Source organism: Neoarius graeffei, chromosome 3, assembly GCF_027579695.1.
Source record: "Neoarius graeffei isolate fNeoGra1 chromosome 3, fNeoGra1.pri, whole genome shotgun sequence".
Taxonomy (NCBI): Eukaryota; Metazoa; Chordata; class Actinopteri; order Siluriformes; family Ariidae; genus Neoarius; species Neoarius graeffei.
Window position 1 is genome coordinate 86,659,801 of NC_083571.1, and position 13,987 is coordinate 86,673,787.

The 13,987-nt window shown below is 39.8% G+C and overlaps 1 protein-coding gene across 5 annotated transcripts in view; it reads left to right on the top strand.

The window, feature by feature from the left end:
• Window positions 1-13,987, top strand: part of dab1a (DAB adaptor protein 1a) — a 309,356-nt gene that overhangs the window by 154,355 nt on the left and 141,014 nt on the right. For all 5 annotated transcript variants that reach the window (XM_060917585.1, XM_060917588.1, XM_060917587.1 and 2 more), the window contains exons 2-3: window positions 3,003-3,142; window positions 10,934-11,032. In XM_060917585.1, coding sequence (XP_060773568.1) covers window positions 3,003-3,142; window positions 10,934-11,032 — 239 coding nt within the window. The remainder of the gene's footprint in view (window positions 1-3,002; window positions 3,143-10,933; window positions 11,033-13,987) is intronic.

Sequence of the window (13,987 nt, forward strand, 5' to 3'; positions counted from 1 at the left end):
AAATCATTTCCACTTAGAATGTAAACAAACTGGTGAAATGACAGTAGCAATTTGTGAAAAATGCTATAATAATAATTCTTGAAAAATTTAAAAAAGATGTGTTCCTACCATCAAATACTTTTATTCCATATTTTGCTGCTTTTTTGGGGGGTATTTTTTGGGATTTTGTTTTCGAGTAGAGTTTTTATTTCGTCCTCAGTTGCGTCAGCAACACGCTCTGCCATTTTGTTTTTCTCTACTCATGGTATATGAGCTGATATCCTAGTACTAGATTAGCCAGTCACAGCGTGTGATTGCTCATATCCAGTGAATGTGGATAGTAATATATATATATATATATATATATATATATATATATATATATATATATATATATATATATCCATTATCTATAGCCACTTATCCTGTGTAGGGTTGTGGGCAAGCTGGAGCCTATCCCAGCTGACTGTGGGCGAGAGGCAGAGTGCACCCTGGATAAGTCGCGATATCATTTCAGGGCTGACCCATAAAGACAAACAACCATTCACACTCACACCTACGGTCAATTTAGAGCCACCGATTAGCCTAACCTGCATGTCTTTGGACTGTGGGGGAAACCAGAGCACCCGGAGGAAACCCACGCAGACACGGGGAGAACATGCAAACTCCACACAGAAAGGCTCCCGTCGGCCACTGGGCTCAAACCCAGAATGTTCTTGCTGTGAGGCGACACTCCACCACCGTGCCACCCCATCACCTTTCATCTGCGTTATACTTGATCCGTAATCACAAATGCATGTCTTTTAATGTTCACGCAGTCTCCTTATGGTTCCAATTCACCATGGATATTGAGAATAATTAGGACAGTGTATGGAGTTATTCTTTGTAAATCTCCTACAGTACAACACGTCAAGTAACTTCACGTCAAGTAGGTGGATTGGCTGCTCTGACTTGTCCCTTGGTGTGAGTGAGTGTGTGGTGTTTGGGAATTTGGTAAATCAATTTTGGCCTTAAGACACACATACAAAAAAAAGTAAAAGAAAAGAAAAGGCTGTTCTTTGCAGATTTGATGAAAAAGAAACGCTAAAGTATAACGAATAGTTTATTCCTCAACAGGACAGATAATTGTGATATTGAGCAAAATAATTGTGAAAAGTTTTTAGCCATTATTGTGCGGCCCTTGAAGGAGGGTTTTTGCTGAATTTATGCATTGTACTTTCCTGGAATTTGGTGTAAACAAAAAAGACCTGTCAATCACCCCAAGCAGGTGTATATCCGGCAAGCAGACACAACACACAGATATATACTGCTTTCATTAATTAGGATGCAGTGCTGCAGCACAGCAACCTATGGGCTCCCCTAGGGGAGCCCATAGGTTGCAGTGCAAAGCACTGCATCTATTGTTCTTCTACGTGTTTCTTCTTCTTCTTCTTATATTTATTATTCCTACGCAAATTTCGATTTCGAATAACTCAATAACCGTACGTCGCACACAGACAAACAATACATCAAAACGTGCGGCTCGATCGGACTCGCTATGCTATTTCTTTTCTCTACAGAATACGATTTTTTCGCGACTACGTCGCGAAAAAATCGCCCAGAAAAACCCCATTCATTTCTATGGAATTAATTGAAAAAAAAGCACTTTTTCAAACATCCGCTGCTCTGGCATGCTTTCACCTAGAGACGTGATTCAAACTCTAAAACATAGGAAAACTTCTCCTCTGTGGATCTGGCATTCAACTTTTCTGCTAGGTTCTACACTTTCGGATCAGTCCCGGCTCAAACGCCATGTGGGTTCCGGGAGAAAATCCGGCTTTTGAATGGGTGTCTATTGCGTTACACACCAGTGCACCTCGTTAACTCAGAGTGTAGACAGCTTGAAAAAAAAGCTCAAACTTTCTCGCTTAAACTGTGTTTTCAGCCACAAATTTCACTCTACAGACATGATTTTCTCAAAAGTAGTAGGAAAACTTGTCCTGATTCACACAATGTGTCTACCTAAACGATAGGATTTACAGTTTTTGAATGAGAAGCCTCAAACTGAGAAGAGGGCAGCCGAGAGGCTTCATTGACACCCATTATAAACGTGACAGAAAAGTCACTCATTTTTTAACTTGCTCTAGTGTCCTTATTTTTAACACTACAGACAAAAAAATATATCATTTTATTCAGAAGACCCTTCTAGCGCTCACTGTGAAAGAATTTTGTGAATAGCTGCTTCCGTTGTCGAGTTATTTGTCATTGTTCGAGGCCTGGTCCTTCATAAAAAACAGCACAAAACTCCATACCTTGTGTGTCTTAGCTCATTGACACCCATTATAAAAGTGACAGAAAAGTCTCTCATTTTTAACACTACAGACAAAAAATTACATCAGTCTATTCAGGAGACCCTTCTAGCGCTCACTGTGAAAGAATTTTGTGAATTTCTTTTTTTTGTGAAAAAAAAAAAAACAGCCTCGGACGGCATGACACTTCACCTTAGCCGCCCACTTTATTAGGAACACTTTTGTTCGTACATACAAACTACAAACACTCTTCTTAGAGTTTAGAGTTTATTTTATTTTTAAAAGGGACAGTGCACAAATTAAACATTATCCTTGTGGTAAGGACAGATGTCTGTCCCAGGTTATAGCAGTACATGCTAATTTCCGCCTGTAGTCACTTTGTTTATACTCTTGAATAGCTCTTCTTCATGACGGCTGCTGTCTCAAGCACACACATAATCATTGCATTGAAACATCATTGCAGGTCACACATTCACGGCCAGCGAACATGCGTGACCGAATTGCTTCGCGCACTGCATCCTCTCACAATTTCCCCCGGGGAATTGTCCGGTCTAGTTCACTATGTTCCTGAAGTATCTTTATAATGAATAGATAATTGAAATGTAGCATGTTATCGTCATTATAATTATTGCTCACAAGGGACAAAAATCCACTTTTCTTTTTTCGTTTTAGTGAAATGTGCATCACCAGTGAGCTGTAATAGTTGTATCCTCTGCTCTCTCTCTCTCTCCTCAGGGCAGGACCGCACTGAGGCAGCTCTCATAAAGCGCTTTAAAGGGGATGGTGTCCGCTACAAGGCTAAGCTCATCGGCATTGATGAGGTCACAGCCGCAAGAGGAGACAAGCTCTGTCAGGACTCAATGATCAAGCTAAAGGTGTGTGTGTCTATGTGTGTGTCTGTGTTTGTGGATGTGTGCGCGCATAACTGCAATCACAATGTGAATGATCTCTCATACCCCTACATCCATCAGCTGAGTTAATGAGCCCTGTAAACAGCACTGCCCACCCAAGGGTGTGTGTATGAGTGCGTGTTTGTGCACATGTATGTGTGGGAATGTATTTAGTACTATTTAGGGATTTCATCCCCTCAGGAAAGGATTTTACTTTTATTTCGAGAAACTAAATGAACTTTCACATTATTTACACATAATATAATGTGTATGTACAATTTTATGTACAGTTGCAACCAGAAGTTTACATACAGTTTAGAAAAAGACATGTAAACTTTTTTTCTCCATGTCTGACAGTAAAATTGAGGAAACTTTTCCTGTTTTAGGTCAGTTAGGATCCTCTTTTTTTTTTTTTATAAAATGCCAGAATAATCAGAGAGAGAATTTTTCAGAGAATTTTTAATTGCTTTCATCAAAGTCAGAAGTTTACATACACTTGGTTAGTATTTGGTAGAACTGCCTTTGAACTGTTAGGTGGCACGGTGGTGTAGTGGTTAGCACTGTCGCCTCACAGCAAGAAGGTTCTGGGTTCAAGCCCAGTGGACGACGGGGGCCTTTCTGTGTAGAGTTTGCATGTTCTCCCTGTGTCTGTGTGGGTTTCCTCTGGGTGCTCCGGTTTCCCCCACAGTCCAAAGACTTGCAGTTAGGTTAACATGGGGCAGCCTTGGACTGAAGTGCCCTTGAGCAAGGTACCTAACCCCTAACTGCTCCCTGGGTGCTGTAGCATGGCTGCCCACTGCTCTGTGTGTGTGCGTGTGTTCACTGCCCCAGATGGGTTAAATGCAGAGGATGAATTTCACTGTGCTTGAAGTGTGCATATGACAAATAAAGGCTTCTTCTTCTTCTGTTTAATTTGGATCAAGCATTTTGGGTCACCTTCCACAAGTTTCTCACAACATCTTACTGGAATTTTGGCCCATTCCTCCTGACATAACTGGTGGAGTTGAGTCAAATTTGTGGGCCTTCTTGCTCGCACACGCCTTTTCAGTGCCACCCACAAATTTTCTATCGGATCGAGGTCAGGGCTTTGTGATGGCCACTCCAATGCATTCACTTTGTTCTCCTTAAGCCACTTTGCAACTAATTTAGAGGTACAGTATGCTTGGGGTCAATGTCCATTTGGAAGACCCATCCACGCCCAAGCTTTAACTTTTTGGCTGATGTCTTGAGATGTTGCTTCAATATATCCACATAATTTTCTTTCCTCATGACGCTGTCAATTTTCTGAAGTGCATCAGTCCCGCCTGCAGCAAAGCAGCCCCACAACATGATGCTGCCACCACCATAGTTAACGATTGGGATGGTGTTCTGAGACTTGCAAGCTTCCCCTTTTCTCCTCCAAGCATCATTATGACCAAACAGTTCAATTGTTGTTTCATCAGACCACAGGACATGTCTCCAAAAATTAAGATCTTTGTCCCCATGTGCAGCTACAAACTGTGATGTCTTGGTTGATTTCTTTTGCTTTTCCCATGATGTCATGCAAAGAGGCCCTTGTGTTTGATGCCTTAAAATACATCCACAGGTGCAGGTGTGCCTCAATTTAACTCAAATGATGTCAATTAGCCTATCAGACACTTCTAATGCCAAAACATCATCATGTGAAATGCTCCAAGCTGTTTAAAGTCACAGAGAACTTAGTGTATATAAACTTCTGACTTTGATGAAAGTAATTAAAAATTCTTTGAAAAAATTATCTCTCTGATTATTCTGACATTTCACAAATTAAAAAAAAATGGGGATCCTAACTGACCTAAAACAGGAAAAGTTTCCTTAATTTTACTGTCAGACATGCCCTGTGTCTGAAATCACTGGCTCGTTCACTACTCCCTATTCACCATATGGGGAGTTACTATATAGAGGACTATATAGTGAGCTCATTGATAAAATGAAAAAACGCTTTTGGACACCAGTCTGCCGTGCTGTTATTTACATCATTAATGCCGCACAATTAAAACATGCCAGGTCAGTCAGCTGGTGGGTTTTCAAAATAATAAATACATGCATGTATTTTTGCGATAAATCCATATTATACTGTGCGCATTTCCCACATTAATAAATACAAAGTACTTTGTATCTGCTGCAGTTCTTTTAAATCAAGGCTGAATCCTTTCTTCTTTGCCGCTGCCTTTTATTAAATCAAATCTGAAGCTTTTGATTTGATTTCTTTCAGCGCGATTGCAATGCATGATGGGATATATTGCTTTGGTTAGTGACCGTCAGTTGTACACTACTTTTCGTGATGTATTGTGGGATACTTTGAGTGCACTATATAAGGTATAATAATTCTCACTATACATTCGGACAGCACTAAAAAATGTCGACCTCACTATATAGTCCACTATATAGTGAGTAGCAGTGTTGGGCACGTTACTTTCAAAAAGTAATTAGTTATAGTTACTAGTTACTTTTCCCAAAAAGTAACTGAGTTACTAACGGAGTTACTTTGTCATAAAAGTAACTAATTACCAGAGAAAGTAATTATTCCGTTACATTTTGTTCCCCCTCAAAAAAAAAAAAAATCAAATTAAATTAGTGTAATCATAATAAAAGTGAATGTTAAATGTGTTTAATGACTGAAATGGACACTTAACAGAACCAATTAGTAATGTTATCTACACTATATTAATATTTTTGTGGTACAATGTGAGATAAGACATCTATCAAATGTAATATATTTTTGTAGTTATTAAAATTAAGTTACTAATTACTGGCCACTGACGAGGACAAACGCTTTGTTCCTCGACATAATGTGCATTGCACGTAAACACTCTTGCCTTTTATTTCAAGTAATGAAAAGTAATGGCTGTATTTGCAGTGTGAAAGCGCAGTGTTGGGCTGACCGCTCGCCATCGCTGGGTCTTCTGATTGAAAGAGCGCGCAGTCGTGCAGTAGGCGTGGCCTACCCACGTATGTTGTCCAAATCTACTCTGATTGGCTTACTGTGCCGTTGTCTCGTGTCTCCCCGCCCCACATTAAAGCAGAGTAAAGAAAGGCTGAACGAGCAGCGTGCCAGATGAGAACAGCTTTAATAAAGTAACGCATAGTATTTTATTGTAAGTAACGGGAACGGCGTTATAACGATGTAAAAAGTAATTAGTTAGATTACTCGTTACTAAAAAAAAGTAACGCCGTTAGTAACGCCGTTTATTTGTAACGCCGTTATTCCCATCACTGGTGAGTAGGGAGCAATTCTAAACTGTAGGTAAAGTTCTGGTTGCAACTGTATATGCTCATTTCCGCAGCTAATCTATAACCATATTCCCCACAATCCTTCACTTCTTTGTAAACTAACGACCCTGCATTATCTTTACTAATCTCTCTCTCTCTGTGCATACACTCCTGGAATATATATCCTCAGCTCAGAGCTGTTTCACCTTTCTTTCCATGATTAGAAAAAAAGGCACTTTATTCTATACTATTTGCTTTACTGGACTTTCAGGCATTAAGGTCAAAGCAGCAGCAGATATGATCAGAAAGCATTTGTATACGTCAGTGCTGCACTGCTTCACATTTGGAACCCAGCCACCTTTTTTCTACAGCCTTCACTATGTTTCAGATGTTGTTTTCCAAGTAAGTGCGCCTGGATCGTGTGAATAATGAACACATATAAGTTATTCTAAAGGAGGTGTGCTCATATGTCCCAGAGATTTCCACCAATCAATACCAGCATCACGTTATTGAACAACAGAGGGAGATAGGAATGAGTAGATTCCCCTGGGGTAGTTAAAAGAAGCAACATTTTGTAGATCAGTTTCTAGTTTGCAAATGCCCTCACACATATACACACTTCTACAGACACATGCACTTAAAGTGAGACCATCTTTCCGATTTTTCAAGTTTAGGTCATAAAAAGAATTTTCCCTGACACCCAATTATTTTTGTTTAAAGGACCGAAAGCTACTGAATTCAAATCACAGACTTCCAATTTTATTATTTTTTTGTTGTTGTTTTTAAATAGAACAATTAATGAATTTAGGGCCACGTGGCCCTAAATTCTCCGCTATTTTTTCCTGCTTCACCATGACCCAATTCAAGATACTATGTCATGCATCACGTGGTGGGCTTTCCCTGTTCACGCAAGGCATTGTGGGATATAAATTTGAAACAGGAGAGAAAAATGGAGGACGTGAGCGTGCGAATGAAATGTGAAAGACCGACTACAGTAATGGAAAGTGAGAAGAAAAGATGTTATGTTGCGAAGGAAAGGAAATGCAGGATCAAACTAATAAATATCGGCGGTCAGCGAGCACCTCGGTGTGATCAACTGTTCGTTTAGCGACAGAATGATGTAACTGTCAGTGCACGGTCAAGGTAAACCTGTAGATGGCAGTAATGCAACACTGGATGCCAACTGCCATAAAACCCAACAGATGAAGAAGGTAAACTTGCGCATGCGCACACAGACTTCCTCTGTCTGCTTGACTGCGTGAAGCGAGCGATTTCATGCACATTATTTGTGAGGAAATGCCCTCAAATTAAATTACTTCCCAGCCACAGAATGGCCTGGGTTTTTTTGTGTTTGTTTGTTTTTAGATATTGCAGAAAAACATATACTGTATCACAATGACCAAATTTCAGAGGGAACTAAACTTCACCGATTTTATTAAATCTAAAGGCCGTATAGCTTTAAAAAAAATGTGTGTGTTTAATGTTTGGACAAGTGCAACATTCATCTCATCTCATCTCATTATATGTAGTCGCTTTATCCTGTTCTACAGGGTCGCAGGCAAGCTGGAGCCTATCCCAGCTGACTACGGGCGAAAGGCGGAGTACACCCTGGACAAGTCGCCAGGTCATCACAGGGCTGACACATAGAGACAGACAACCATTCACACTCACATTCACACCTACGGTCAATTTAGAGTCACCAGTTAACCTAACCTGCATGTCTTTGGACTGTGGGGGAAACCGGAGCACCCGGAGGAAACCCACGCGGACACGGGGGAGAACATGCAAACTCTGCACAGAAAGGCCCTCGTCGGCCACGGGGGTCGAACCCGGACCTTCTTGCTGTGAGGCGACAGCGCTAACCACTACACCACCGTGCCGCCCCCAAGTGCAACATATTCATTAAATTACAGTGTAATTTAGTTCATTGCAAGTACAATATCTGAAACAACAAACTACCAAATCTTTCAAAATACTAACGACAGCTGATATAAAATCAAAGTATTAAGGTCATGGTTCAGGTCAGGATTTTTATGAAATCAAACCACATTTTCCTTGTTCACTCAAATTCATACTCATTTTTCATGAGTTAGCTTTACAAAAGTCTTCGATTACTCAAAATTGTTACTACTCACCTATATTGTCATTGGCAAAGAAACCAGTCCAGAGGTTTTTTTAAATGTCAGTGAACTGTGTCATGTATAACATAGTGACAGTAAAAGACTGTGGCACGTGGAACTGTTCATTTTTGTTTGAAACATGAAAGAAAAATAATGTTGATACAGGTTTGTTTGATACGGACAATTTTGCTGTCGCAGCACGAAAAGAAAAATGGATCAGTATCACGTGAAGTGTTTTTGTGATAAAATATATGTATTTTTGATGTTTTAACAATATATTTTCACATTATAACAAGATTTTTTCACGTTGATTTGACATACAAACTTATGTTATACAAAGAAGCTTTTCTTGTTATAATAATTTAGTATAAATACGCAGATGATTATAGGAGGAGGAGTTCAGAGATTACATGCAAAGAATGTCTATTAGAGACAGACCCTTGGGACACCTACAAGTCCACATCGTATGGACAGGAGCCTGCATTTTTTAAATTATTTTGTATAAAAACAGAGGTGATTATCAGAAATCATGTGTGCTGATTGGTCGAGAAATTTGGACTATTTCTTAGCAATCACCTCAAACAATTTGGCAAAATGGCAGCCAATCGCTTCATCACCGTGAGGAAGGATTACAAATTATGAAAGAAAATGCTGTTCCTAAAAGCACTAAAGATGCTCCGAAGTTTGGTCTAAAACTATTCAAAGGTAAGGTGGAATTGTGATTTATTTTATCTATTTCAAAACAAAGTATTTTATGTAAGTTGGCATAGATAAGTGACACAAGTCTGCTCCATGCCTTTATTACATTTGCATGCTGCTTATGAAGTTTGAAATAAATTATTTGTATTTTTTTTTTTTAATATGACTTTTTTTTAAATAAGCACCTGTGTATTTATCCACCTCAGGCTCAGTGAATATCAGTGAATAATAGCCTCGACTTCGTCATGATTATTATTTAAATAATATTGGTTGGTGTTGAGTGGTATATCAGATATATTCCATTCAGCTACCATGATATTGAACGAGTCGAAGACAAGTTCAATATCATGCTAGCCGAATGGAATATATATGATATAGCACTCAATGCTAGCCAATATTATTATTATTATTATACACTCTTCATATCAGCAATTCTGGAAGGCCAACGCAAGCTTACCCGCGACTCGATGCTGTTAGCGTGGCAGTGCAGTCACCTTCTAGCCGGTGTAGTGTTTATTACTAGTGTTAGTGAAGGACAATGCTAGCTTACCCCCAACTCAATGCTGTTAGTGTGGCAGTGCAGTTACCTTCCAGCCAGTGTGGCATTGAGCAGGAGCATTAGCGAAGGCCAACACTACCTTACCCCCGACTCGATGCTGTTAACGTGGCAGTACAGTCACCTTCCAGCCAATGTAGCATTCATTACTAGTGTTAGTGAAGGACAATGCTAGCTTACCCCCCACTCGATGCTCTTAACACAGCAGTGCAGTCACCTTCCAGCCAATGTAGCATTCATTACCAGTGTTAGTGAAGGGCAACGCTAGCTTACCCGCAACTCAGTGCTGTTAGCATGGCAGTACAGTTACCTTCCAGCCGGTGTAGCATTCAGCACGAGCATTAGCGAAGGCCAATGCTAGCGCATTCAAGCCGATTATTATTATTATTATTATTATTATTATTATTATTATTATTATTTTCTCTGTGTAATTTATTTAGTTACTTTTAAAATCAACATTGACAGCTTCACACAACGGAGCGACCTGGCACCCAAAATTCTCTCAAAATCTTCAGTTTTTAACGAAGCAGACCTGGTGGCCATATTTGTTTACAAATTGTCACAATCATGCGCTCGCGTGGAATTTTTACATCTCCGACGTGTGACATTGTGTTGTCTTGACAACGTGCAATATTGCAAGAATATTGCATGCTCATTCTCCAATAGGGAGAGTGACATAATACACGGAGGATAAGCAATATGATAACAATATTGCATGCTATCAATAAACCCACTAGAAGGGAATAGAACACGTTTTTTTTCCATGGAAAATGTGCCCTGTATGTATAATAATCACCGATATTCACTTCACCTTCGGTAAAAAATTGGTAAATACTATTTATCTTGCTATAACATGATGAATTGTTGTTAGAACATCATTTATATCGTATCTTGTGAAAACATAAAAATCTTGCTATCACTGTAAACCTTTCATGTTATGATGTGATACTGACCCGTTTTTCTTTTTCCGGCATGGCAGCAATACGCTTCTGTAGTTTAAAGCCTGTACATAGCTTCAGTGACGTGTACTATCACCATACGTTTGTTCATGAAATTTCTGTTCATCAATGTACAGGACATGATGTACAAAATGGCATACCAAGAACCAGCATATAGAATATCAGCTCCAAAACCTTTAAGCTCAAGTTTGTGAATTTCTGTTTTCTGTAGGGGATCGCAGCCTCAGCACGCTCGAAAGGAGAACACAAGCAGAAAGTTTTCCTTACAGTCTCCTTCGGCGGGATCAAGATCTTCGATGAAAAGTCAGGGGTGAGTGAGGGAAAGACTGGGGACCTTACACAGCGGGTGGTGGGTTGAGTACTGTAAAATTTTAAATCAATCCTGGACTTCAGGATGAATCAGAGAGATTACTACTTGCAGCAGAGCTGCCTCTGCTTTCCTGGTCCATTTCCTGGTGGTTTGTTCTTTCTAAAAACAAATCAGCAATTGTTCAGTTTCCACCATACTTTCATTGCTTTATTTCATAGAGCAACAAAACAAGTTCTCAAATTTTTGCAGCCAAGAATATGTTTAAGTGTAAAGTTATTTTACACACACACACCATACACAGTTATGATTCATAGTCGCCACTTTGCAAACCACTGCTTTTTAAATCATAACAATAATCTTGAGGTGAGTTGACTTGAAATAAACTGTTGGGCCTGTGAGTGATATTCGGTCAAGACTTTAAGCCTGGCTTCTCCCGGCTTAATGTGTTTTCTGCTCATAAAGCATCACTGAGAAACAGCTAAATGGGGCTCCTGTGCCTCCTCAGAAAGCTGCAGGCTGCTGTATTTGTTTCCTGGACTCAGAACAGCTCTGTAGTTTGGGCCTGACTCGAGGCAGGAAGTCCCATAGGAAGGCTAAGCCTGTGTTAATGATGCGTTTTGAGGAGCAGACAGAGGGGGGTGCACTCAGGGGAAATCAAACAGGCCTAATTGAATAGATGTGTCGGAATAGAATGCTGTGGGCTTTACACGAGCCAGCTCCAAGAGAAGTGCATGTGCTAACCCTCTGGAAAAGGGATTGGTACAGGAGTAAATCTCCTGTACGTATGTACGTGTGTGTGCATATATATATATTCAAAGTATCCAGCGTTTACCTTGATGACACTTTGCACACTATTGGCATTATCTTAACCAGCTTCATGAGGTAGTTACTTGGAATGCTTTTCAATTAAAGGAGAACTGAAGTCATTTTTAAACTTGCTTTATTTCTTAATTAATGTGTTATTCAATTACGTTTTTGGTTTTAGTAACCTTATATCGTGACTCATATTGGCAACTATCCATCCATTCATCCATTATCTGTAGCCACTTATCTTGTACAGGGTCACAGGCAAGCTGGAGCCTATCCCAGCTGACTATGGGCAAGAGGCGGGGTACACCCTGGACAAGTCGCCAGGTCATCGCAGGGCTGACACATAGATGCAGACAACCATTCACACTCACATGCACACCTACAGACAATTTAGAGCCACCAATTAGCCTAACCTGCATGCCTTTGGACTGTGGGGGAAACCGGAGCACCTGGAGGAAACCCACACAGACACAGGGAGAACATACAAACTCCACACAGAAAGGCCCTCGTCAGCTGCTGGGCTTGAACCCAGGACCTTCTTGCTGTGAGGCGACAGTGCTAACCACTACACCACCGTGCCACCCTATTGGCAACTAATTGGAATTAAATATTATACTTATTGGCCTATTCGGTTTTTAGCCATGTTGAATTTAGTTCGTTTGGTCCATGGCAGGCGTCGCTTATCCACGCGATCTTCACGAGACTTGTGCGAGACTTTGAAACGTGAAGTGTCAGTGCCACCATTTTGAAAACTGTTTTCCAAACAAAATATTGCACAAAAACGAGTTTAAATGACGATTACTGCCTACTTTTTTCAAACGTTCCTGATTGCTATCAAAACAAACAAAACTTCCGGCTTGATTACATCAGCGTTCGAAAGAGGCCGCGTGCGTCTTTTGACAGCGTTGGCAGATGTTGGTCACTTTGATTTCCGCTGTACGTTTTACTTCCGTCCTACGACGTCTGGCACAGGTCTCAGCGAATCTCGTTTACGGCCATTGCTTTGACGTATGGACTGATATATTACATAGCATATTTCAAACACTCATAACTTGCTGTAGCAGTGACAAAATAGCAATCAAAAATGCATTCCTATATTTAATAAAATGAGATAAATAGAATTTTGAGAATAAAAAAATGTGCCTTCAGTTCTCCTTTAGCTGGTGTGCCTCATCAAAAGTTAATTAAGTGCAATTTCTTGCCTTCTTAATGCTAGATAGAGACTGTGACTAAAGTCACAGTAATTTGTGATAGCTGTTACAAACTGGGATGTCTGATCACCGTACCCTATCGATCCGGAATGGTAAGAGATAGAGAATGACACTTAGTGAGGAAAAGTTATGCCCTGCTGCTCTGAATAAAATAATAATAATAATAATAATAATAATAATAATAATAAATAAAAAAACTGATTGGAAAAAACGTGAAAATTGACAGAATAAGAAGTGATTGGGGGGAAAAAATCATGGCTCATTCTGGTTCAGTGATCCGAATCACCACCAAAAGTCATAGCAGCTTAATTTAGCCCAGAGGTATTCTGCATGTCATACTGTGGGAGAAATGGCGTCCAAAAAAACATAATAATAATAATAATGATCCTAGGTGAGGGTAACAATTTGCACCAGCGCTGCTAGCACAAATTAAAAATAAAATTACCGTAAATAGCCCTATTCCTGCTCAAAATACTCAATATCACCTACAGGGACAGAATCACACAACTCTGAAGTCCTGAAAAGATTAGATTAGATTAGATTAGATTAGATTAGATTAGATTAGATTAGATTAGATTAGATTAGATTAGATTAGATTAGATTAGATTAGATAAAACTTTATTGATCCCTTTGGGCGGGTTCCCTCAGGGAAATTAAGATTCCAGCAGCATCATGACAGATAAACAGAGAAAAGAAATAGAGGAAAACTTCTAGATAAATTAAAATAAATTAAATTAGGCTAGGCTACTGCTCCTTCCCATCCTCTGTCCTCCTGTTACCCCTCCTCCCCCCCAGAGAGGAGTTGTACAGTCTGATGGCATGAGGGATAAAGGAGTTTTTAAGTCTGTTTTTAAGTCTGAAAAGAGCCAATCTACGCAGCCTGCAAGAGACTGTGGTGGAAAGAAGAGTGAGACTTGCAGGTCATATTTTCCAA